At 40.8% G+C, this 27,446-nt stretch overlaps 1 protein-coding gene across 1 annotated transcript in view; it reads left to right on the forward strand.

Moving 5' to 3' along the window:
* TIAM2 (TIAM Rac1 associated GEF 2) overlaps positions 1–27,446 on the forward strand; it is a 128,214-nt gene that overhangs the window by 86,340 nt on the left and 14,428 nt on the right. The window contains exons 15-19 of the mRNA XM_084827878.1: positions 21,108–21,281; positions 22,039–22,107; positions 22,472–22,597; positions 25,690–25,798; positions 27,064–27,243. Of these exons, the coding sequence (XP_084684004.1) occupies positions 21,108–21,281; positions 22,039–22,107; positions 22,472–22,597; positions 25,690–25,798; positions 27,064–27,243 (658 nt within the window). The remainder of the gene's footprint in view (positions 1–21,107; positions 21,282–22,038; positions 22,108–22,471; positions 22,598–25,689; positions 25,799–27,063; positions 27,244–27,446) is intronic.

Genomic DNA, 27,446 nt, shown 5'->3' on the forward strand with positions numbered 1-27,446 from the left:
TGGGTAATTAGGGTAATCCCGGTCATGCGATCAGCATGGATAGGGGAAATAACTGAAGCTGTGTTGTTTCCCTCACTTATCGTCCGAACCCTGACACTCTCTGCTTCCCAGTTTTTTGTTGTTGTTCAGTCGTTTAGTCTTGTCCAACTCTTCATGACCCCATGGACCATAGCACGCCAGGCCTTCCTGTCCTGCGCTCTCTCCCGGAGTGTGCTCAAGTTCATATTCATTGCATTGGTGATGCTATCTAGCCATCTCATCCTCTGCCGTCCCCTTCTCCTTTTGCCTTCAGTCTTTCCCAGCATCAGGGTCTTTTCCAGAGAGTTTTCTCTTCGCATTAGGTGGCCAAAATATTTGAGCTTCAGCTTCAGTATCTGTCCTTCCAATGAGCACTCAGGGTTGATTTTCTTTAGGATTGACTGATTTGACCTCCTTGCAGTCCAGGGGACTCGTAAGAGTCTTCTCCAGCACCACAGTTCGAAAGCATCAATTCTTCGGCGCTCAGCCTTCCTTATAGTCCAGCTCTCACAGCCATACATTACTACTGGGAAAACCATAGCTTTGATTAGACGGACCTTTGTCGGCAAGGTGATGTCTCTGCTTCTTACTATGCTGTCTAGGTTTGCCATAGCTTTCCTCCCAAGGAGCAAGCATCTTTTAATTTCATGGCTACAGTCACCGTCTGCGGTGATCTTGGAGCCCAAGAAAGTAAAATCTGTCACTGCTTCCATTTCTTCCCCTTCTATATGCCAGGAAGTGATAGGGCCAGATGCCATGATCTGAGTTTTTTTAATGTTGAGTTTCAAACCAGCTTTTGCACTCTCCTCTTTCACCCTCAACAAGAGGCTCTTTAGATCCTCTTCGCTTTCTGCCATTAGGGTGGTATCGTCTGCATATCGGAGGTTGTTGATAATTCTCCCAGCAATCTTAATTCCGACCTGTGATTCATCCAGCCCGGCGTTTCTCATGATGTACTCTGCATATAAGTTAAATAAGCAGGGTGACAATATGCAGCCTTGTCGTACTCCTTTCCCAATTTTGAACAAATCGGTTGTTCCATGTCTGGTTCTTACTGTTGCTTCTTGACCCTCATACAGGTTTCTCAGGAGACAGGTAAGGTGGTCTGGTACTCCCATCACTTTAAGAATTTGCCACAGTTTGTTGTGATCCACACAATCAAAGGCTTTAGCGTAGTCAATGAAGCAGAAATAGATGTTTTTCTGGAATTCTCTTGCTTTCTCCATGATGCAGCGAATGTTGGCGATTTGATCTCTAGTTCCTCTGCCTCTTCGAAACCCAGCTTGTACTTCCGGTAGTTCTCGGTTCGCATACTGCTGAAGCCTAGCTTGTAGGATTTTGAGCATCACCTTGCTGGCATGTGAAATGAGCGCAATTGTGCGGTAGTTTGAACACTCTTTGGCGTTGCCCTTCTTTGGAATTGGGATGTAAACTGACCTTTTCCAGTCTTGTGGCCACTGTTGAGTGTTCCAGATTTGTTGGCATATTGAATGCAGGACTTTAACAGCATCATCTTTTAGGATTTTAAATAGCTCAGCTGGAATACTGTCATCTCCTCTAGCTTTGTTGTTAGTAATGCTTCCTAAGGCCCACGTGACTTCACTCTCGAGGATGTCCGGCTCAAGTTCAGTGACCGCACTATCATGGCTATCAGGGACATTAAGATCTTTCCTGTATAGTTCTTCTGTGTATTCTTTCCACCTCTCTTCTTAATCTCATCAGCTTCTGTTAGGTCCCTGCCTTCTTTGTCCTTTATCATGCCCATCTTTGCACAAAACGTTCCTTTGAGATCTCCGATTTTCTTGAAGAGATCTCTAGTCTTTCCCATTCTGTTGTTTTCCTCAATTTCTTTGCATTGTTCATTTAAGAAGGCCTTCTTGTCTCTCCTTGCTATTCTCTGGAGCTCTGCATTCAATTGTATATATCTTCCCCTTTCTCCCTTGCTTTTCGCTTCCCTTCTTTCCTCAGCTACTTGTCAAGCCTCATCAGACAGCCACTTGGCTTTCTTGCATTTCTTTTTCTTTGGGATGGATTTCATTGCTGCCTCCTGAACAATGTTACAGACCTCCGTCCATAGCTCCTCAGGCACTCTGTCTATCAGGTCTAATCCCTGAAATCTATTCCTCACCTCCACTGTATATTCATAAGGGATATGATTTAGGTCATACCTGAATGGTTTAGTGGTTTTCCCTTCATTCTTCAATTTAAGCTGAAATTTTGCAACAAGAAGCTCATGATCTGAGCCACAGTCAGCTCCAAGTCTTGTTTTGACTGACTGTATAGAGCTTCTCCATCTTTGGGTGCAAAGGACATAAATCAATCTGATTTCAATATTGACCATCTGGTGATGTCCATGTGTAGAGTCGTCTCTTGTGCTGTTGGAAAAGAGTGTTTGCTATGATCAGTGTGTTCTCTTGGCAAAACTCTATTAATTTTTGTCCTGCTTCATTTTGTACACCAAGGCCATGCCTGCCTGTTATCCTGGTGATTTCTTGACTTCCTACTTTAGCATTCCAATCCCCTATGATGAAGAGGACATCTTTGTTTGGTGTTAGTTCTAGAAGGTGTTGTAGATCTTCATAGAACCGATCAACCTCAGCTTCTTCGGCATCAGTGGTTGGGGCATAGACTTGACTTGACTCCCAGTTTTTTAAGCACTATGAAAACCTGCAAAATTGCTTTGGCCAAAAACCTTGATGATCCAAAAGAAATCACCTTTGTGTATGGTGGTGTTGTCTATCACAAGAAGTGGCTACATATTTATTGAACCCTGAGTAACAGTGCTGTGTAACTCAAAATCCTGATTCTATCATTTTTTAATCCTCGCTGGTTGAAACAAAAATACTGTGTCACTTGCTCTGTGTTTCTTTGTAATGCAGTTCATAAACCCCCAAACTCAGTACAATGCAGAGTTTTGTCCTCGTGCTTCTCTAATGTCAAAATTTTAAAAGTTCAAACGAAGAAGGATGAAATAGGTAGTTAAGGACAGAATACCAGATTATTAACCAGTACTATTAAAATTAGATGGAAGGTCCTACTCAGCCACTGATTTGATCCTAAATAGCTATTATTATATTTGACTGTTCCATAGTAAGTTTCTGTTTCAATGGAAAATGTCTTGTTTCAAAACGGAAAGGGGGGGGCAGGCAAAAGTTAAATGTCTCATGAATGGTAAAGTCAAAGTATTCTTAAAGAGATGAGTGATAGTGAAAATGAATTCTCAATGGTTACCATAGTTTCAGGCTCCTCTTCTTAGGAAAGGTTCTTGGATATGGAACAAATCTCTATTGCAGTCTTTAATTATCTAGAGTAGAGTGGAATGTTAATGTGGCAATTCATCAAGCTTTAAAAAAATCAAATCTAGATTTAAGCATCGTCACATTAAGCTGCTAAATTTCAAATGTCACCTATTTTAGAAAAAAAAATCAACTAGTGAGTATCAACTTCTTAGCTGGATTTGTACTATAAACCCTATTTTAAAGATTCAGTTTCAGGTTACATGTAAACTATCTGAATAATGAATGCACTGCAAACTAGGCTATGTTAGGATATATTCTAGAAACCTTCAAAGTAAAATCCATAATATATTAGCTGTGTTGAAAGAACAAGCCACAGCGAACCTCAGGCTCACAAGTTCGCCCCTCCTCCTCCTCTAGTGGAGCTGTGAGGAAAAGCAAAGAAGGATCTGCTTCCAATTTAGATTAACTACAGTTTTAGGGTATCGTTTAAAACCTAAATGGTGGTAAATCATAACTACAGTTAGTTGAAATAAGAGAGCTTAAGAAACTATAGTTTGATGCTGGCTTGTTTCAACACACTGTACTTAAGTTTAACCACAGTTCAGATAACCACAGTAAGTTAACCACTGTCCAAGTTCAGATATCACAACAAGCTGGAGTTAATCTACAACGGAAGCAAAAGTTTCCAAACTCCTTGTGACTCTGCTGGAGGAGGACGGAGTGCATGAACCTGAGGCTCATTGTGGCTCATTCTCATAATACTGAACCATGGTTTAGCATTATGTGCTAATGCAGCCATTGTGTAATTGCAAGAGTCACTTCTGTTTCTACAATTGAGACTGAGTGTGTGTATTTTTATGGCCTATCTCTTGTCTTCCACTATTCTGATCAAAATAGCTTCCATGTATTTAATTATACTTCATAGCTAATATAGAAACAAATCAAATGACATGTTTATAATGAAGGTTTACAGGATTTGTATTTATTTGCTTATTACAGCTATTTATATCCCACCTTTATGTCTGGCAACAGTATTTCAGATTTTTATTGATTTGAAAAGAACTCAATAGTTCTGGCTTTTAAAAAATGATAGAATTCACAGGAAAACTAATATTTTCCTTCTAAGTAATCCATTATGCTGAAATAAAGTTTTCAGTAGAGGGGCAGTTAGACTGTTGATAACAAGATAGTTAAAGGTGTGCTGAAGGATGATAGGGAGATTGCAGAAAAACTGAATGAATTCTTTGCATCCTTCTTCACTGCAGAAGTTGTAGGACAGATACCCTTGGTTGTACCAATTTTTTTTCTAGGGAGAGGTGATGAGATGAGGCTCTGGGGTTAAATCAATGAATAAAATGTTAAGTCAAATTGATGATCTTTTTGTCTCTAAAATTATCCTCCATACCAGATGCTGATAATGCTGATCTTTAAAAAGGGATCTGGAGGATTCAGGAAACTACAGGCCAATTAGCTTAACATCTGTTCCAAATAAATTTATGGAAAGGGTTATTAAAGATAGAATGATAAAGCATCTAAAAACTAGCCTTCCTGAGGAAGAATCATCACAGTTTCTGCAAAGGAAAGTCACAAGCATATAGACAGGGATGGTCCATTAGACATGACATACTTGGGCTTCCAAAAAGCTTTAGACAATGATCCTTACCAAAGGATCTTGAGTAAGTTTAGCAGAGACAAGTGATAAGAAGATGGCCAGATAAGAGGATACGGGATAAGACGATGGGTAGTCTTATGGATTGATTATACAACAGGAAATTCTCACAATGAAGAAAATTCATGAGACGGTTTTCACAGTGGAGCGTAGAAGGGTCTGTACTGGGACTGGTGCTATTTAAGTTGTTCATAAATGATATGGGGTTAGGGGTAAGGAGTGAACTGGCTAGGTCTGTGGATGACTCCGTAAGAACATAAGAAGCCATGCTGGATCAGACCAAAGGTCCATCTAGTCCAGCATTACATTGGCCATTCTCGAGTCCTCTGGTACAGAGGCTGATCTCAGGGACATGTTAAATATTTTTGTTAAAAGATCAGCAGTTTCATATTTGAGTTCTTTAAGAACTTTGGGGTGGATACCATCTGGGCCTGATGATTTATTAGCTTTCACCTTATCAATAAGGTTGAGAATGTCATCTCTTTTCACCTCTATTTGCCTCAGTTCCTCAGATGCCCTTCCTAAAAACATCAGTTCAGGCTAGGGATGTCTGATGCAGGGAAATCTGACCCTTTGGGGGCTTGATGGATTTTCCCTGAGCCCCTGGCTCAGTTTGCGTTAGTGAACTGAAGGCTCCCTGCTGGTACTCACAGACTCCCCACCTCTGTGCACAAATGTCTCCTTCTCCTTCCTGGAAGCTGGGAAGGAGAAGGAGTCATTTGCATACAGTGGCAGGGTCACTGTGTGTGAGTCTCTCCTTTTCCCTCTCGGGCATTTTTGCACAGCAGCAGGGTTCTGTGTGCAAGTCTTTTCTTCTCCTTCCCAGGGCCTGGAAGGGAGAAGGGCAGCGGTGCTGGTGGCTGCGGCTGGGACTCCTGTCACCAATACCCCTCTCACTCTCCTTGCTGGTGTCAGCAAGGAGAGCTCGAGGGGTTTGCGCAGGGTGGTGCCAGCAGTGGAAGTCCGTGACCTGGCCCGACCCACACAGGTCAAGTTGGGCCAGCTTGCAGACAAGTGAAGTAGAGCCCAGGGGGGCCAAGCCATTAAAAGCTCAGCGTCCCCTGATGGATTCCTCTGCCAACCCTACTTCAGGCACAGGTATTTGTCTTGCATGTTCTGCAGTGAAGACAGATGAAAAGAATTCATTCAGTTTCTCCATGGTCTCCTTATCCTCCTTACTTGTTTAACTATGTCATCTTCCAATGGTCCAACTGCCTCCCTAGCTGATTTCCTGCTTCTGATATATTTAAATAATTCTTTATTGTTGGCCTTCACGTTGTTAGCAATATGCTTGTCAAAATGCTTTTTCACATCTCTTATTGTCTGCTTGCATGGCCTTTGTGCAAGTTTGTGCTCCGTTTTGTTCTCATTTCGGCAAGACTTTCACCATTTTTATGTTGAGCACTTGGAGTCTGGTTCCGTTCTGGTTCAAGTGAAGCCTGTCCCTCTTGTACAGGTTCAGCTTGTCCCAAAATGTTCCCCAGTGACTAATAAATCCAAACCATTCTCATCCGTTCTCATTCGTGTGACCACTGTCTCATTCACACATTGAGACTCCTCAGCTTTGCCTGTCCAGCTGGCCCTGTGCATGGAGCAGGTAGCATTTCAGAGAAAGCCACCTTGGTGGTCTTGGATTTCAACCTCCTACCTAGCAACTTAAATTACAACTACATTTCCCTGCATCATTGGCACCAACATGTACCATGACCACTGCTACCGCCTCCCAGATACTGTCTGTAAAGGTATCTAGACAGTGTGATATCCACAATCTTTGCACTAGGCAGGCAATTTGCCATGTGGTCTACACGCCCATCCCAAACCCAGCTGTCTTTGTGTCTAATGATTGAATATCTCACTATCACAAGCCCCCCACCCCGTGGAGGCACATCCTTGGCACAAGAGGATATTTGTTCATCTTCCAAGAAATGGGTCCCATCTAAGGGATCATTTCCGTCTTCCACAAAACAACACTCTCCCTCCGCAAGACGCTCACTCTCCATGACAGCAGAGGAGCTGTCACCCAGAGATTGGGACACCACTGTTATGTCCCAGAAGGTCTCTCTGTCTCTCTCAGCTTCCCCAAACTTGCCCCAACTGTTGCTGCAGCCAATCAGATTAGAGGGACTCATTTAAAAAGCAAGGGAGGGTGTGGCTCAACTACTGGCTTGCACTAGCTTCCAGTGAGTGGAAATCTAGTTCAATTGAGTCCCCTGGAAATAGAGATTTTCTATTCAGGGGAGAGGACAAAAGTCAGTGCCTCAATTGGAGGGGACGGTAGATGTGATTAGGTGATTAAGGAAAGGGTGTGGTTTGAACTCCCCTGGGAATCATGGGGAAGAATCACTGAACATGTAGTTTTTTCATTTTGTTTTGATTTGTTTTTTAAAAACTAAATGAAAAGCTGAACTCTCAAACTTCAGATTAGTCTATTTCTGAACTTTAGTTCATGAGCTGCCCTATAAGACCTAAAACATGAGCCTACACAGACTTCAAACTGAAGCTAGCCTACCCTTTTTGTTTATAAGCAGGCTCTTCCACTAGCTAGGACTGCACAGTGCTTCTAGTCAATATAGACCTATGTAATACTTTTACTGCCCCTTTCCACACTTGGGCTTAGTTTAAGTATGTGGCTGAGGTTCTCTGCAACACTCAGGAATCTCTATTAGAGCAGTGCTGAAAGTTTCTGCTGGATTCCACAACAGCCCCCCCCCCCCAATTTAGCTCCGAATTGTAAGTTTGTAAAGGGGTACCCTTCTGGGATTTAGCTCCTTTTGCTGTGCCCTTATTTTGGCTTCAGCCAGTGGAGGCTGGTGGCTCCAATGTCAGTGGGGCAGTGAATATGCTCTGGGTTCCAGTCAGAACCAGTCAGAACTTTAAAGAAACTATCCAAGGTGCTGACTGGTTCTGACTGAAACCCAGAGTAGATTCACCACCTCACTGACATAGGATCCACCAGCCTGTACTAGCTTCAGCTGATGATGTATGAGTTTAAATTAGTTTTAAATTATTACATGAGAGACTTTAATTAATAAATAGTAAGTAGCATTTACCTTCATCTCATATGGGTGATTAACTCATGTGTGTGTGTTAAAAGATCTTTTTACTTTGATGCTTTGTCACTGGTGCTGAGAGGCTTCATAGCTGGGCAGTTTGCAAAGAGTTTCAAAAGGATTTCTCTAAACTGGCCATTTTGTTGAATGGACAATGAAATGGCAAATTAGGTTCCTTGTAAGTAGGTGTAAAGTGATGCATATTGGGGTTAAAAATGTCAAATCGATGTGTGCCAGCTGTGAAAAGAGATGTATTCCATGTTAGAGATTATTAGAAAAGTATTTGAATATGAAACAGTGTTCTAATGCCCATGAGAAATCTACGGTGTGGCCACACTTGGAATTATTTGTGTAGCTCTGGTCACCCCATCTTAAAGCTGGAAAAAGTTGCAGAACACCTGTATGGGGAAAGGCTAAAGCATTTCAGGCTTTTTAGTTTAAGAAATGGGCAACTAAGGGGGACATGACTGAGATGAATAAATTAATGCATGGTGTGGAGAAAGCAGATAGAAAGATGTTTTTCTCTTCCTCCCATGATAATCAAGGTCATCCAATGAAAATGATGGTCAGCAGTTTGAGGTCAGACAAATGGAAGTACTTCTTCATATATCACACAGTTAATTTATGGAATTCACTGCCACAAAATGTAGTAATAGCCAGTAGCTTAGATGCCTTTAAAAGGGGATTAGATAAATTCATGGAAGAAAGGCTATCATTGGCTATTAGTCATGATGGCTGTATGAAACTTACAGATTCAGAGGCAATGAGTCTGTGGATACCATTTCTGGGGAGCAAGACTGAGGAAGATCTGTTCTCTTCAGACCATGGCTGTAAGCTTCCTGAGAGCATCTCATTGACCACTGAGGATGCTGGATTAGATGGGCCTTTGGTCTAAGTCAGCAGGGTTACTCTTATGCTCTTGGTATTTGAATGGTATATCTCTCTTTTTTCATGTTTTTCTTTTGTTTTTACTTTTTATTTTTCAAGTTACAGGAGCAAATATGAGATCGTTGAATTGATCTTTTGCTGCAATTTTTCTAATTGAGAGTGTGTGCCAGCTGCCATATGGGCAGCTTGTGATTCACGAAGTTGCCAGATCTGTTGAATTCAGTTCTGCCTCCACTATGAAATTGAAAGCAGGGATGAAGATATTGTTGACTCTAGAACGAAGCGGCCTTTTTCAGTCATGGTGTAACAAAATGTGCGAGTGTTTTTAAAGATTAATCTCTTGAGATAATTACATATCACACATGGCTGTATTATTTTCTTTTAAATGTTCCAAATGGAAGTGGGTGCTGATTTACTGAAGATGAAGTTCATTCACATATTGCAATTTGTTTCCAAAGGGGTAGCCATATTACTCTATATTGTAATTTGGACACAAATTAAGTAAGGAAGTGGTCTTTTCTCAGTGGGTGTGTCTTTGGGCTGGTTTTCGCATGCATGTACATTCCTTTGTTACAGCACGTTTGATGATTTACAGAAAAATCTGTGAACTGATTCCGTTGAAAAGCAGGTGTGAGATGACATGAAAGATATGTCTGGAGTTTTGATCTGGATGTGACATTTACACATGCTAATCATTGCTCAGTGTTGCAGTTCTCTAATGCTGAACGTTGATGTGTTAACCAGCAGTTGATGTTTTGAGTTCATCCTGTGTTCATCTTCAAGAGGGAAAATAGACCCAATAGCATCATCAGATGACCACAGGAACGGCATACTAGATTCACCAGTTCACATAGCTTCTAACATTTCTTCGTCCCCTTTAATCTCCCTTCTTCCCATTTGCACACATTCCAAACTTAGACAACAGGCTTCATTCATACTAAAGAACACATTTTCAGATGCACAGAAGGGGAAGTGAGTTGTTGAGACACAACTCTGTAATTCCCTGACCAATTTTTTCCCAAGCCTACCCCCAAATCTCCACTGAGATTATGCAAAGCCACTCTGACAACTGTATCTTTCTGATAAGGCTAGAGAGCAACAGTGTCATGGCTTCATCTGTCATCACTTCTATTTTTGGTTCCAGTTACACAAGCAGCTAGTTGCTACACTTCTTTTAACCAAGACGCTTTTGTATCTCAAAAATGACCCTTCTATATACTTGCAATTCCAACTTAAATGTCATCTCTTTGTGGGGATTAGCCATAGCTAGGCTATTGGCAAATCACCATCTTTCAGCCTCAGCTCCCCACATCTCATAGGACTGCTATAAAGAAAGAAGAGAGAAACATTGAGAAACATGTGACCAAGACATAAAATCCAGGCAACACTCTACAGATAGGAACTGACTCCATTCAAAGGGGTTTCCATTATGTTTTATGGGAAAAAGAAGATAAGTTGCAATTTGAAAAAACTGTAGTGGGTGGGTGGGACTCATGTGTCTCTTCCATGGTGTGTGTGTGTTTGTTTGTGTCGAATTTACACCATTGTATTTTGTAAGTGTAAAAAAAAATAAATGAAAACCTGAATTTCAAAATAAGTTTAAAAACAACAACAACCAACAGTCTGCACGAGCCAATGTTACCTTGATTGATGGAGCCGGATTAGCCTCCAGCCCAGCAGTGTCTCTTGTGTGTACATGTATATTCTCTCTCTATAAGTGAGTGTCTGCCATTCATTCCAATGGGAGAAAGCAAAGTGCTCCACGCTGGGGCCCTACCCTGCCCTAATGATTGTTTGGCTTCCACAGAGGCGGGGGCCCACTCCTCAAACTCTTTGAGCATATGGGCTCTCTTCCTATTCTGCCCTTCCTCACTGATCATGACAAGCATCTTGCTAGCATGTAATAAGACTAATTAAAAATGGGCACAGTCTTCGCATGTCATTTCTAACCATTAGTATAGTCCTGGGAGGCCATGGATACCACTGTGCCCACAGACCCCTCCATTGACACCCACCAAGCTAAAAGAAGCCTTTCTTAAATTAAAAAGAAATTCAGTGGAAGGCTGGCATGCCGCAAAGTGAAGCACTGACCTTCAGCGCCAACTTCCCGCCCCCCCCAGTGCCCCTAAGCCCTACATGGGCCCCATAGGCAGTCTTAGAAATTAAACATTGTGGGTGGCTGCAGCCCACCTTCTTTTTAAAGTGCGCCCAGCCACCAAGAAGAAAGGAAAAGGTATGCTGGGGACGATAAGGAGCATCTGGAGGGGAGATGGAGGGGGTGGGGCAGCATCCTGGGGGGCTGGTGAAGGCAGTGAGGAGTAAGAGAAGTATTTGTTGTATGCTGTGCATGTATGAATGCATTGCCTATTTGGGGGGGGCGCATGTATGGCATGTGTATTAGTATTTGTTTTGGTGTGGTGTAGTGTGCTTTATCTTTTACCTTGACTTCTGTGTGTGTGTGTTGCCTAGCTTGTGCGTGTGTCTGATTTCCTGAACATCACAAGTTTGTCTTCTGTGAAATGGGTATTTTGTTATTCTCTGTGGAAATTTCTTCGCCAAGTTACTTGTCTCTGAGTCTTGTCAGCTTGCCTTCGGGAAAATGGTTGTTGTGTGATTGGCCACACCCACCATGGCAGCCATTTTGTGAATGGGCAAGCCCTAACCACCAACCAGCCATTTTGTGAGTGCCGACAACACACACTCACATTTCCAAATGTGTCCACCGCCCCCCGAAAATTGGGGACCCCTGGTATGGTCACACAGTTGAGTGTCAGAGGTTAAGATCACATATCCGGACAGAAGTGTAGGGATTCTAAATGATTAACTTCTCATAAACAATGTCACTTTTCAGGGACAATGGTAGCAACCCTGAAGACTGCAGTTGCTCCTCAGTAGTGCTGATTGCCTGTGTGCTTGTTTGCGCTTGGTGGTGGCAGCGATGCCAGTGCCAGCAGGTGGTGGCAGTGGGGGCTTCTGCCACCGTTGCACACTGCTGCGATTTTGCGCAAAAAGGTTCCTGGGTTTCTATTGCGTTGCTCGGCTTGCAAATGCAACCAAGCCTGGTCTGTCGCAGGGATCTGTCGGGCCCCCAAAGAGTCAGATTTCCAGCGATGGGCAGCCCTAATCAAGAGGCATACCTTGATCCGGTGACGTCTTTGTGCCATGATGGAGCTCCAGTACACACATGCCCTTGTCCTATTCAGCAGGAAAACATTCCCTGACTCATAAATGAGAACAGCCACGGCATGTCTGAAGCACTGAGCACTGGTGCCCCTGCATTAAATCTTCTTCAGGTTATTACTGTACACTAAGCATGGAGATCCTCCAGCTCATGGGCTAAATATGGCTCACAGAAGTTCCCTATCCAGCCCGCTAACCTTCTTCCCCAGGCCCTGCCCCCTCTTTCAGGCCCTGCCCTTTCCCCAGCCCCACTGTTGAGAAAGGCATCTCTCAGGGGAAAGGGCTTCTCTCCTATCAGCACGCAGCCCTCAACATCTTGACCAGAGCCGATGCAGCCGTTGGGCTGAAAATGTTTCTCCACGCCTGCTGTGGACCAAATTATAACTTAAGGGGAAGAGAGTTTTATTATTGCTTAGCCTCAGCATGAACATTATATCTTGAACTAGTACGTTTTTTTTTTTTTTAAATCTCAAGCTGAAAATACTTTTGTTCTTTAGCTTGATTTCATTACTAAAAATAGAGGTTTCTGTACTTTTAATGTAATCTTTGCTATCATAATGCATTTGTTCCTCAATCATGTAATATTGTGCCCAGAAAACATTTTCAAATGCTCTAGAAAGAATTCCGTTTGTATTTGTTTCATTAACACATTTTTATCCCACTTTTTGAGTATTAGGTCTCTAAGTGAGGCTGCACCGTAAACATTAAAAACAATAATAATCAAATATCACAAATCTACAATTAAAACACAGGCCATACAACAAAGTATGGGCAGTTGAATGCCCTTTCAGATATGAATTAATTAATGAGCACAGATTAGATTTATGTACTGATGCAATTACAAACAGGGAGTTAAAATAAAGGACAAGAGCAATTATATAAAGAAAACACCAACCAAACTGTATATTACTTTCAGCATTCTACCTTTCCAAAGCTGTGTTGTTTATTTAAGCCACAGCTTTAATGGCCAAAACGTTTAACAGAGCATCAGTGTCACTGAAACTTTCAATGACCTTCAGAGTCACTCATCCCTTCTGTTTTCTCCATGCCAGCCACTTTCTAATAGTACCTAGTGTTTTTGTTTACGCAATAAATTTCACAGGCTTTGTTAGCTGGTAGGCTCCTCTTGCGATTTGATCTACAAAATTAATATCTACCTTGCAGTATTTGTGTTTCAGTTTTTTATACCTAAATTTCACTTTTCTTTAAAAGAGAGATCATATAATGTCCAAATGCACTTTGAGGGTTTTGTTATTGTTTGTTATTTTTACAAGGAATTGGAATAATTTTGTAAGAGAGATAATTTCTGAGACAGATATTCTTTCCTATAGCTCAAGCAAATGCAGGGCAGCACCATATCAGGTCAGCATACATCAGTGCACAAGGTCACTGCTGGTTAGTGTTTTTCCGTATTGGCGCAGTACAACTTAGAGTACAGTGAGCTAATAAAGGGCCTTATCACCTTGCTTTCTGGAGTGGTTGTTTCCTCAACCAGCCACCTCACCCCCCATTGTGGCAAGATACAATGCCTGCTTTCAAACAAAGTAAAACCAAAGTTAAGAGCTTAGCTTTAGGAAAGAAAGCAAAGCAGCAAACATCAGCCCACAGCTCGCTGCGGAGGATAGTTTCAAGGGTACGTTTTTATTATAATTGTTTGAGCAAACTTGAAATACAAAATTAGAAAGGCTAAGAAGAAAAAATGTATATACAAAGTAAGAATCATTCCAGCAAATGTATACGTAATGGTTAATAGATGCTATGCATCCATAAGTGAACATGACAGTAATTAACAGACTCTTGATGTTGACTCAGTTTGCTTTAGTGTTGTTGTTGTTCTAACAGACTGTGTTTGAGATTTGTGTCAAAAACAATACTACTGTATCTTGAATCACACCTCCATAACTGTGCTGTTTCAGAGTTCTTTGCAAAAATGTATAGAGTTGTCCTCCTTCTGCATCTCATTGTTAAACTATCTGAGATGGCATGTAAAAGAACCAGTGAAGTACAGCTCTATAACATCAAGATAATGCCTTCTGAAAAGTGGCAAATTGCTACTATATTGGGAGCAGAAGAACATGTTTCTCAGATAATATTTCTGTCAGTATGATTCTCTTTGGATTGGTGTGCAGTCATGCACGTAGCTCCTCAAAGATCAGCCACACTGATGGCAGGCAGCCTGATCTGGGGAAAGAAGGAGTTCTGTATGCAGAAGCAGGAGCTGCGAGCATAAATGCAGAAGCCATGTATCCACACTGTACTAATTTCAATGGGATTGAACTCTTCACTGTTCATTCTGATCCAGATTAGTAATGCAAGGTGGACAGAAAGTTATACATTCAGATGTGCATATGATTTTTGCGCTCATTCCTGCTATGAACACAGAGGCCTACTTCCACATATGGTTAGCCTTTTCCAGGTTGGGTCACTGCCATATAAAAGACAAGTGTGGAAATTAAAATAAATGTACTTAAATACAGAGGGAGATTGGTTAAATAGACCCCTTAAGTGTTTGCAGTAGCCTGCAACTCTCTTCTAATTGATGTGCTTTGGTGTTTAGAGTGGCAGTAGCAGGGCATGACTTAGAACATCCAACACAGGAGCGGGACACCTTGTATCTGCACTACCTTTAAATGTCCAGGAGTGCACTGAGTCTTAAAGGATCTTTTTCGCCTGTGTACTTCAGAGATGTTGGAGAGAGACCGCTAACTTCCTACATTCAACATCAATTACAAGGGGTTATAATATGGGTGAAGATATGCTTCATACTAATACTTACCCATTGGCTTCAGTTGAGCAGAGCCTTCTCAAATACATCAGTTTAGCGAGTTTGTGGATTGCCTTGTAATATCCCACTTGCATGGTGGTGGTCTAATCTAGCAGTGTGTTGTTTGTTTGAAAAGGATGCTGCGCTGGCAGTATTGACTGAGGATTTATTTTTTCTTCAGCTGTGGCTGGATAATTTTTAGCAACACACTAGATGCATTTTCCTTAGACGAGGGAACTTTTAACTCCCGCCCTCACCCTAGCCACATATCTACTACATAAAACACATCTGCATTAAAATTTATAACAGTTGATAGAATCATCTGACCTATAGCTGTATAGTAGCCGTATTTCTACCTCTTTTTTAGTTTTTGATTTACAGTGACAAATACATCACATTTAAATCTAATTGTTGACAGAAGGTAATACATTTAATTTTTTCCCCCTTTACAGACAAAAGCATAAGTGGGGTCCATTGACTGTTTGGAGGTTTTCATAATAACAGGTTATATTTAGGTCACAATCTTATGCATATTTAGTTAGAAAAAAGTCCTACAACTCCCAGCATTCCCCAGCCAGCAAAAGTCCCGGAGTTGTAGGACTTTTTTTGTTCTAAACGTGCATATGATTGCATCCTTAGTCTCTTTTCAATAATCTGAGGAAGGGCTTTGATGGATATTGCTGTGTATGTCCCTGATTAGTATATACAATAAAATCATGCCATATTTTATTTAAAAATGAGATGTTTTGGCTTTGCTTCTAGCTAATTTCAGTTGGCAAATCATTTTTTCTGGCATGGCTATTTGCCATAGCTCCATATACCATGACTTACTTCAGTGTTAGCTGGAAAACTGCAGAACTACTTTTTACCCTGTGAGATGCCATCAGTATGAACCTCATTAATTCCTTAGATGTCACTTCTGCACTTCTACCTCTAATGTTTAATTTGTTCCTGGTAGCATATTATTAAGGGATGCATGATTATCTGCAGTTTGTTTTTAATATGCTAGGAGTGATAAAAAGCCAAAGTCTGAAGGTTGCACTTGTGTTCAGGGGTCTGTGGACTGCTGGTATTTCTTGTGTGGTCTCACCTATGAACACAAGCATGTGTATGAATTCAGAGCATTTGGATAATTATGAAAATGTTTTTCCCTCTTTTGACAGGAAGTCATCTGTCTTTAACAAGCTACCTGAGAGTATCTGTACTTGAAAGTACTTTGATTAGAAAATATCATGCTTGCACTGATTAAAAAAAATGGTCATATGAAAGTCAAAAAGATGTTCCGGCTGAACATCAGGAAAAAATTCCTGACTGTTAGAGCAATACTACAATGGAACCAATTACCTAGGGAGGTGGTGGGCTCTCCCACACTGGAGGCATTCAAGATGACGCTGGACTGTCTGGGATGTTCTGACTTGGATTCCTGCATTGAGCAGGGGGTTGGACTCAATGGTCTTATAGGCCCCTTCCAACCCTACTATTCTATGATTCTATGATTCTAAGAAGTCTAAAGCAGATTCCAAGCTAGGCATTCGTAGGAAGAAATGGGTATATCCACCGTTAGAAATGAGTTTTATAGTTCCTTCATACATTTCCTTTTGTTTGCACAACAGAACCTTCTTATAAAAACTTTGACCCCTGATAGTCAGAAAGATGTGTCCAAATTAGCATCTTATTGCACAATCCACACCAGATCCTGTTGGATGCCATACTTTGCTCATGCTTAGAGGTTCAGTTCTAGGTTTTCTTTCAAAAGTGTAGAAGTATTGGCTTTTCTGCAATTGCACTGGATGGAAGTCTCTGGGGTCTCTCTTCTCAGCTTTTAGCCCACTCTTTATCCTCTTTTTTGTTTTGTTCATCCATTTAGCCGTACACCTTGTCCATTCTGCCTATCAATCTCTCTCTAACTAAAGCCAAGCTCAGTCATTTAAAGGTCCACCTCAACTTTGGGGGGGATACTCCTTGGTATATTGCATCTAATATATTGGATGGGTTGTATATATGGGTGCAGTTGCACAAATCTATTTTAGGAATAACTATAAAGCCTACAGTTCGGGAAGTTAAACATCGACTGAATAAGAACTGCGTGCAATCCTGGGACAATGCAAGATGATACAAAATTAAATGTGACAAGTGCGTTGGATCTGGACAGAGCTTAAGCCAGTCACATTCCAGAAAAATGTCTTGGACAGATAGATTGGATGGCACCAACAGAGCAGAAAACTAGAAAAAGACCATTTCTATCACGATCAACATCTATTTTGTTCTCCTTTATTATTGCAAATTAACATTGTTGTTGTTGTTCAGTCGTTAAGTCATGTTCGACACTTCGTGACCCCATGGACCATAGCATGCCAGGCCTTCCTGTCCTCTGCTGTCTCCCGGAGTGTGCTCAAGTTCATATTCATTGCATCGGTGATGCTATCTAGCCATCTCATCCTCTGCCGTCCCCTTCTCCTTTTGCCTTCAATCTTTCCCAGCATCAGGGTCTTTTCCAGAGAGTTTTCTCTTCGCATTAGGTGGCCAAAATATTTGAGCTTCAGCTTCAGTGTCTGTCCTTCCATTGAGCACTCAGGGTTGATTTCCTATAGGATGGACTGATTTGACCTCCTTGCAGTCCAGGGGACTGACTCGTAAGAGTCTTCTCCAGCACCACAGTTCGAAAGCATCAGTTCTTCGGTGCTCAGCCTTCCTTATAGTCCAGCTCGCACAGCCATACATTACTACTGGGAAAACCATAGCTTTGATTATACGGACCTTTGTTGGCAAGGTGATGTCTCTGCTTCTTATTATGCTGTCTAGGTCTGCCATAGCTTTCCTCCCAAGGAGCAAGCATCTTTTAATGTCATGGCTACAGTCACCGTCTGCGGTGATCTTGGAGCCCAAGAAAATAAAATCTGTCACTGCTTCCATTTCTTCCCCATCCTAAAATAACAAATTGAAGATTAATGCTGACATTGTTTGCAGGTGCAGTCATTTGTTATAAAAATGCTGGAGTTTGAAATATTGACCGTTTCTCTCACCCTCCCTCCCACTTTCTGCAGGGTTAAAAAAACACCATACAACAGTGTTTCTTTCTGTCGCTTTTCTCCAACAAACCTTACTGCGCTGGCCTTGTAAAACAAAAGGGTTTTAAATGGGAACATAAGAGTGATTAAACAAGAAGCAGCATGACTAACCTGTTTTATTTGCAGCACCAAAGATGATTGTCATCTTTCTTAAGCACCTACAGAGATAAAACAGAAAGTCTTTGCTCACAGACATGAAATCTAAAGGGCAGGAAACAAGGAGAGACTGGTGTGAGTGGGATTAAAATAAGAAAGCAGACACCAGTTAGGAAGGTATGGGCGGGAGGGGATTAATCACAAGAGAGAACTGAGAAAAGATGTAGCTGAAAGAGGACATTGTCATTCAGTACCAAGACACAGAAAAGCCATAATTAAGAATCATAGAAATTTTAAGGATTCGAATGGACAGCAACATTCCTTTGCCTCATCTAAAGTCTCCAATTTAGGGCCAAACCATGTATTATCTTAAATGCAAGATAGCATCTAACACTTCTGTTTGTGTTTATAAAAACCTCATGTGGGGGGAGGATGATCAGGATTGCGACTGTAACACATAAGGAGAGGACTTTACCCCCCCCCTCCGCATACCTTTGTTCAGATGAAAATAATCCCTACCTGGCTGGTATTAGCACGACTAGCCACATCAGTGGGCAATTTTTTTTAGGACTATGGTGAGTGGGGAAAGGCTTAAAGTCCACCTCTCATGGTCCTGATTCTGATTCCCTCACCCCTCCTATGGCTGGTATTTAAAAACAAAAGCAGACATGTTAAATGCAATCACACACTAATGTGTTGTTTTGCCTAAGGCAAAATTCTGCATAACCAATACTCTGTCAAGCAATCCTATGTCATTCATTTAGCACTGTGCTGCAGATGGTGAGTTGGGTTGAGAAGACTGAGAATTGGAGAGCTTGTAATAACAACTCTCAGGAGATTTGGCAAGGTATTTGAGCAAAACATTCGGCGCTGTAAACAGCTATGGAAGTGAGGGAGTAAAAATGTGTTTTGCATCCTTTGGCACAAAGAGAGCTACAGAGAGATGCGCAGGAAAAATGGAAAGTGTTGAGGACAAACCTCACTTATTTTATGACTCCTCTCTCCTCTTTCCCTTCTCCCCCAGTTTTGCACAATGGGGCAGATGTGTCATCTGTGGACTAGTAACTGTAGTCACATGCACTGGACTAGAGAATGAAATTATTGTGAGTCTGACAGCTGTTTCACATTGTACATTTTTTCCCAGGTGCCTATAAAATGTTTTACATGTACCTGTGAAATTGTAGTACAGCCTTCTCCAACTTGGTGTCCTTCAGATGTGTTGAATTACAATGGCCGTCACCTCCAGCCATCATCTCCCATGCTGTCTGGAAACAATGGAAGTTGCAGTCCAACACATCTGGAGGACACCAGGTTGGAGAAGGTTACTGTAATGTATGCACATGACAGATACATGTTTCCAGCCGCTTGTATTGTATGAATCCATACAGCAGGGAATTGGAGCTGGCTGCTGCGTGATTGGCCCTTAATGCATGTATGTGGTGTCTTGCATGTAAAGCATATGTGGGGTATAGTGTCTTGACAAAATGACATTGCAGTGTCCCCTTCTCAAGGCTGTGCTAGTGATCCCAGTCTGACTCCTGTAATATGTTTATATGCTAGTAAGTAACTTCTTCTTTCAGGCTTCTGGTATCATAAATGGACATTAAACTGAAAACAGTGAGCTTTTGACTTATTTAATATGGTATTAAAGAACTTCTGTAATTTTGGTCATTCTATGCCAGTTGCAAACTCACAATACATCTATGAAGTGAAAAGTTTAATGCTGTGTGCATTAAAGCAATTACAGATCTGTTCAATATTATAGTGGGTCACTTACTTCTGAAATAGAAGTAAGGAACAGGGCACACTATCTACAAAGTCACCATTCTGGAAAGGCTATTTAAAGTTCTGGATCGAGCACAGTGTAATTAAGAACTAAATTAGCTTTCTCTGAAAAATAATGAAATCTAGTGGGGACAAATTAACGCTGACCATGTTTTTAAAACATTTGAAATTATTATTTATAAGATTATAAGATTTCCTTTACAATGAGCTATAAGTTTATGGTTCAAGTTTAGGTTGAATGCCTTCTGCGCTGACAGAGGCTGGTCAAAGTTATGCAGATTCTTCTATGAGATGCTACAAGACACCCCACAACTCCCAGAATTCAAATACAATGACTTGGTTTTCACGTAATGCCAATCCAGAGTACAGGTTGAATATAGGTTGTCGCTGAATTGTGGGTTGTCATTATGTGCGAACCTTTCACTATGGCTTAACTATGAGTTGTTAACCATGAACAACCCAGAGTTCGCAACCCAACAACAAACCATGGGTTCTCTTCCTGGGTAGCTCATGGTTAATAACGCGTAGTTAAACCATAGTGCAGGGTTCACACATAACACCAACCCATGATTCAACTACAACCCATACTCAACCCATACTCTGGTTTGCCATTATATGTGAATCAGACCCAAATCTCTCTTTTAACAGGGCAATTCTGTGTTTTTGTTTTACATTTCTGTTGGCCAGCCAGTGTTCTTGATTAAACAGCTGTATTGTCATTCAAAGTCTGCCCTTAAGATTTTACAGTGTATTGTGTATTTTTATGATGTCTCAATAACTATAACATAAAAGTAAAATCAGAAACCAAGGAGAGAAAAGCTAGTTCAGGGCTCTTTCAAAAATCCTCTTCCTTATAAATGTATAATGTTAATGCCATTAAATGAAAACAGAAAAACTTTCCCATCCTCCTCAGTAGACAATATAAAATGAGCACTAGATATTGTTAGGTTAGGGCCAAGGATGTAGGTTCATTTTTGTTTGTAAATCATTTGGTCACCAGCTATACTATGTCCATTAAATATTTAGAGCAGGGATGGGTAACTTCTGGCCCTCCAGATGTTTGGGCCTACCACCCCCATCAGCCCTAGCCAGCATAGCCAATGGTGAGGTATCATGGGAGTTATAGGACAAAACATATGGAGGGCCACAAATTGCCCACCCCGATTTACAGACGTAGGCTGCAATCCTATGCACACGTATGTGCGAGTAAGGCAGCTTGTGCAACACAGTTCTATTTCACTGTTAGAACTTGACTTCTTGGCCAGGGGTGGGTTGTCTTAAAGGAGTCAGTGTGCCAGCAAAATGTCGTAAATATTGTAGTAAATATAAAATGCTCTTTTCCACCTACAGAGCTCTGAACAGATTTCAGCATTGTGTCCACATTTCCATGAAGCTCAGGTAAATGGTATGGAAGGAATAAAGGACATTCCCCCTCTAAAACCACTGACGCGACAGCTTACAGACGCAGACAGACTTCGGAAGGTCATCCAAGAGCTTATGGACACAGAGAAATCCTATGTGAAGGTAATAGGAATAATTTACATGTTCATTTTTCTCTGCAGCTCTTCCTCTTACGTTTTGTGGTTGCTTGCTGTATATTAATCAGCAGTGCTTACTTCATAATTTCCTCTTGCAAGTGCAACTGCTTTCACTTTGGTTCCCCTGCATTGGATGTGCACACAGAAGCTTCCCTGGGCAAGCCTTTGGAAGTGTATGGCAGAGATGTGGGGTCACCAAGTGTGGGGAGAGTTCAAGTGAAAACAATTTCCAGTGGGGAGAGAAGAGGTGAGAATGGGAATGGGAGAGGAGGAGAGAGAGAACGTGGCAGAAACAAAATGGATGACCTACCGCCAGCTCTGGCCCTGCCCATGGCCAAATCTGCCTCCTGCCCCCCCCCCCCCACTCCTGGTATGCAGCCCCTGAGAGATTTCCCTCAAAGAAATGCAGCTCTCACCATAAAAAAGAACATTCCCCACCTCTGCTTTAGAAGGTTGATATGTACGCTTATTGAGGTTTTTATTGTTGTTATAGTATGTTCCATAGCTGCCTTTGAATTATCAAACTAACAGCTATTTCTCTGCAGTCCTTCATGCTAGGAGCCTCACAATGTTGGAAGTCAGACAATAGCTCTAGAACAATAAGGGGCCAGATCCCAATGAAAATTATTTCTTATCAGCATTAGCTCATATATCCATGTGAATATTATCAAAAGAAGTGTTTTCTTTTAAAATCGTATTTTGAACTGGTGTTAACTGGTTGTGTAATTTTGGTACCCTTATAGGATCTGAGCTGCCTCTTTGAATTATACTTGGAGCCTCTTCAAAGTGAGACCTTCCTCACTCAAGATGAGGTAAGGCATTTCTGTTGTTGTTGTTTTAACTGCTTTCCAATCTTTTGCAATGTTATGGGCATTTCCATCATATCATACATGAAAGAAAAAGCACACTTTGTTTTTCTATCTCCGGCATTAATCGTATCTCAGTTATAAAAATTGATTGCGCTTCTGACGAAAATGTTTCTAAGAAATCTTTGTTTCAGAAACCACTTGTTCTTCATTCAGTGCCAAAACTATTATGAGACAAATTCATTACTGTTAAGTATCTCTTTGTTTATCTCTAGCAACACATTGATGGATTGTCTTCTCTTAGGCAGTATTACTGCAAAGTACAAACAACTTACATTCTTCATATTTGATTTCTGCCCCTTTCATGTAGATGGAGTCTTTGTTTGGCAGTCTGCCAGAGATGCTGGATTTTCAGAAGATATTTTTAGAGACCCTTGAAGATGGAATTTCTTCCTGCTCTGATTTTAACACGCTTGAAACCCCTTCCCAGTTCCGGGTAAATACAAAATCTCAAACTCTTGATATGCTTAAAAAATGCATTATGAGAGTAATGCTTATTACCTTGGCTTCTTTTTCTCCTTCCTTTCCCTCTCTGTCACTTCAAGTTTTTATGCATAAAATCTAAGTCACCCAAAATGAAGCTATTTTGACTTTTACTGAATTATCTTAGAGGCAGTTTGCATTTCTGTAATTACCTCTATTGTATGCAGTGGGCATGCATTTTTGCTCTGGCACTAATGCTGCATTGGGCATTGCCTCATTCAGCATTATGTTTGAACCCAGCCATACTGTGTTTAGTCTGAAACAAGCCAACTTCAAACTGTGGTTTATGAACCTGGCTTGTTCCAATAAAGCATAGCTAACCACAGTTAGGGTTTGGACATAATGCTAAGCTGAGACTAATTGAAAATGGAAGCAAAAGCTTCTGATCTCATCCTCATGGCTGTGCCAGAGGTTTGGAAAGGGGAGTGGAAGGCTCATTCACATAATGCTAAACCAAAGGTACAAAGTCACACTCTGAAAGCCAGTTTTACCTCCTTGCTCTTAATGTACAGGAAAGAATCTGATGTAGAAAGCAGTAGTTTTCCCACACAACCAACCCTGATATCATAGGCAAAATATGATTGTGTGTATGCCCTGCAGCCTTTGCATGGTTATGTGTGTTGAATGCAACAATAGTGGGCTAAATCCAATGTGAGGCATGTAGATGTCTGCTCATGCAATCAGAGTTTCTCTTTCCCTCCTCCTGCAGTCCCCCAAACCTCTGGACCAGATTTGTTGGGGTGTAGGGGGATGGAATATTTGACCTGCTGCTGGTGTCGGTTTCACTAGTGGAAATACACCACTGGACACAATCCAGAATTTTCTTCTCCAGTGGTGGTGGTTGTAGTCTTAAAACAGCTGTGTGCAACTTGTGGCCCTCCAAATGCTTTGGCCTACAGCTTCCATCAGTCTTAGCCAGCAAAGCCAATTGTAAAGGATGATGGGAATTGTAGGCCAAAATATCTGGAGGGCCACAAGTTGCCCACTCTTCTCTTAGAAAGGCATATAAGATAAAGGTCCAGTGAACTAATTTTTAAAGGTTGAACTATGTTTGCTTTTTCCAGAAGCTCTTCCTTTCTTCAGCTGTGTCACCACCACTGATGCAAATGCCTTTGGATGCTCCTAACCTGCACAGTCCTTTCTGAATTACATCTATTTACTGTCAGATATAAGCAACTTCTAAAAGCAATAGGAGCTCTTTTTAAGTTATGATGAAAGCTACCCTGAATACTAGTAGAATACTTCCCTTCATGGATTCAGTCAGTAGGTCAAAAGGAGATAGGCCTTTATGTCAGGGATTCTCAAGCTTCTTACTAGTAAGCCTTGCTTAAGCTGAGAAGCAAAACCACCTAATCTTTCCACAACAAACCAAAGGTAGACCTTTTGTCTGCATACTCTGTCTTCTCAAGTGGCTAGCAATGGGAAAATAGCAGGTCAGTGAGGGAAGGGGACCAGCCCTCAAACTTTCTGCATAGTTAAGATATATAAGAACCTGGTTTGGTTAAGTGGCAGCAATGAGCGCATCTTGCTGCCTCTTTAAAATCACCCATGTTTCATTATGGAGGGCCCCTGATTATTTTGAGAACTATGAATTTGAGACATATGCACTCCAAACTTAATCTGTTTAAAACTTAAGTCAGTCAGTAGTCATGGGTTTTTCTAAGGCATCTTGGGAACTGTAGTTTTTATGAGGAGGCTTTATGACTAGCACAGCAGCACTCAGTCTTTATCATCATCATTTATTTGTATGCGACTTTTCCACAAAATCATGCCCAAAAGGGCTCACAACATAGTGAATAACAGTAAATATAATTTACGAGGTATCAAACAGCAATATCACAATATTAAAAAATACAGTAAAAACAATTACAAATAACCATAATGTTGGCAGTTAAATAGATAGAGGAAATATTAATACATATAATATCCAATAAAACAGGACAAATAAACTAAAGTAATCCAACAACTGAGCACTAAACAGGAGAAAGAATAAAGCACAACACAGAAGTACCAAAAAATATAAATAAATCTCCATTCCACATGAAGGCTCTCCACAATTAGCCTACAAGCAAAGGTTTAGCAGCCATTTATTTGGCATGAGCCATGACTGCTAAATTGTTCTGTCATGCAAAAATACCAGTGTTTTGATGTTTTAGTAACTACATTGTGCTGTCTTGCTTTTTACTAAAGAAAAGTTCTCACAAATGTACAAAATGTTACCTTTTCCTGGATAGTATAATTTTATGTTACGACAGGCAGGCAGGCACACACCAGGCTATATCACATGGTTGCCTGGTCTCTCCCTAATCTCATCCTAGAATTGTATTAATTTGATACCTGTGACTTCCAGAAACAAAAACAAAAAAAATACGTATTAGAAGGAGCAACAATGAAGTGATTCATGGTCACCTTGCTCTCTTCCTGACACACTGGTTTTATTTAGTACATACAAACCTCACAAAGTATTTATTATCTGTTTGTTTTATTGTTATTAGACATCTTATCTTTTAAAGAGAAAGGCATAGTATAAATATTTTCATAAATATGTGCAACTGTTAGAGCAGATAACAGCTGCAGTTACAAAGTAGCAGTGGTTGCATCCAAACAGGGTTAGGAAAGTTCGCCAGTAACTCTTATGGAATAAAAACAGGACAACATATTGGTTTCTTTCAAGCAGTACCTACGATATGAAACAAAAGGAGCACAGTTCCTAATATTTTATTTTTGCAGGGTATAAAATAGGTGTATGTAGAGGAAAACTATACACAGCCCTAAGTAATGTGCTTTTGTTTATTGTTTGCTGTACAGTTTTCCACTTATTCCCTCTTGTTTTTTTTAAAGATATTTTTGGTTTGTTTTTCATTATTTTAATTGTTGTTCTGGACTTTGGGAATCTTATTGAGAGGTAGGCTTATAAATGTTCTACATGAATGAATGAAGTATTTAAAAATAAAATAAAGAATACCAGTTTTTCCTTGACAACTAGATTGGTGCCCACAGAAAAAATGTGTATCTCTTCTAATCTTCTGATTGTGTTGGTTTCAGAAACTTCTGTTCTCTTTGGGAGGTTCTTTCCTCTATTATGCTGATCACTTCAAATTGTACAGTGGATTTTGTGCAAACCACATCAAAGTACAGAAGGTTCTTGAAAGAGGTAATTGTCTTGATGATGTAATCTGTGTATGTGACAAATTTGAAGCACTGGAACAATTATTTTTCATGGTGAGAGCATTAAGGATATGATTTTTGCTTTAGTTTTTCAGTCTGCTCTCTGATGAAGTATGATACTAAGGCAATTAAAAAAAGCTTTTTTCGCAGCACTTATAAGAGCATTTGTGCACCAGCATCCCTTGTGTGTCCCTCCACCCCCTTGCATTATCCCTCTTTTCCCTGCTAGTACTGGAATTACTCCTCTTGTGTGTCTTCTATGTAGATATGAAAATGAAGTTTGGGTTTTATAAAAACCATTTCCTTTTTTTAAAAGAATAGTCTGAACATGTCCAGAAAAAAATTGTTCATACAGTCTGGCTTTTTTTTAAGTGCTTAGATGAGTGGGTGTGGCAACATGCCACCTAAAAAACAAACAAACATTGCCACAGCTTCCTGTGAGTAAATCTGCATGTGAATAGTATCTATCATTGTACCTGCTGACAGAAAGGGCTCAATATTTTTTGTGACTTATTTTTATTTTTTGAAGTGGTTAGTACCACTTCAGAAAAGTACAACACTCCAGGTGCAATTTCCAGAGGTGAAATCTTGATTACAGACACCAGTCATAGTGAATATTTGTGGCATGTGTTTTTTATATTGCTGATAATTGTTATATTTTTATATTGCAATTTTAAGTGATGTAAGCCACCTTGTGTAGTATATGTATATTAGAAAGGCGGTGTTTGAATTTGTATGAAGCCTAAGCTTCACAGAGGTCATTGTAAATTAAGATGGAAGATTACATGCCAAACTTTGTCCTTTCTGATCTGCTCCTATTTTATCGATTTGTGCCAATAACATGAGTAAGGGAGCAATCCTATAGCAGCTAGACAGTGTCTAGACGGCCATAGGATTTTTTTGGTTTCTGGGAACCAGGGCTCCGAGCTTGGTCCCCAGAAACCATGCTTCCCGCCCTCTGCCTCCCCACCTCACAGGCAGCACAGTTTGTCCCTGTCTCCGTGAATCTTGATACCATTGGCTGTGGCAAGCTTCTACAGGGAAACCCGTTAACCATGTAACCAAAGCTTCTAGCCTGCCAGAAACGAGCTGTTTTTCAGTGTGCCAATCTAATCAAAGCACAGTGCAGTGGCTTTAGGTATGTCTTCTCTCACTGAACAGTTATACAGAATATTGTCCAGGATACATGGGAGCCTTAGGTTTATGTTGTTCATTTGGGAATGCTAATGTTTTGTTTTGTTTTCTCTTTAGCCAAAACAGATAAAGCTTTTAAGGCCTTTCTAGAGGCTCGCAACCCCACTAAACAACATTCTTCCACACTGGAGTCCTTTCTCATCAAGCCAGTTCAGAGAGTGTTGAAATACCCCTTGCTCCTGAAAGAGCTGGTATCTTTGACAGACACTGAAAGTGAGGAGCATTACCATCTCACAGGTACTTTCCAGGAGCTCATAACCTTGGCTTAAGTTCAAAGTGCGACTTAAAAACTGCCGTGGCTGTTGTATTCAGATCATGTTAGCACTGAACTTTTTGAAGGGGAATCTTATTACATAAACTATTCAGTGGCTGAATTTGGACACCATGATAAATCATGGTATATTGTGATGGGAACAAGCCTAGCATCCCACTCTCCCAGG

This window comes from Heloderma suspectum, chromosome 1, assembly GCF_057233095.1.
Source record: "Heloderma suspectum isolate Gila_16-S chromosome 1, 16-S_ref, whole genome shotgun sequence".
Classification (NCBI taxonomy): domain Eukaryota; kingdom Metazoa; phylum Chordata; class Lepidosauria; order Squamata; family Helodermatidae; genus Heloderma; species Heloderma suspectum.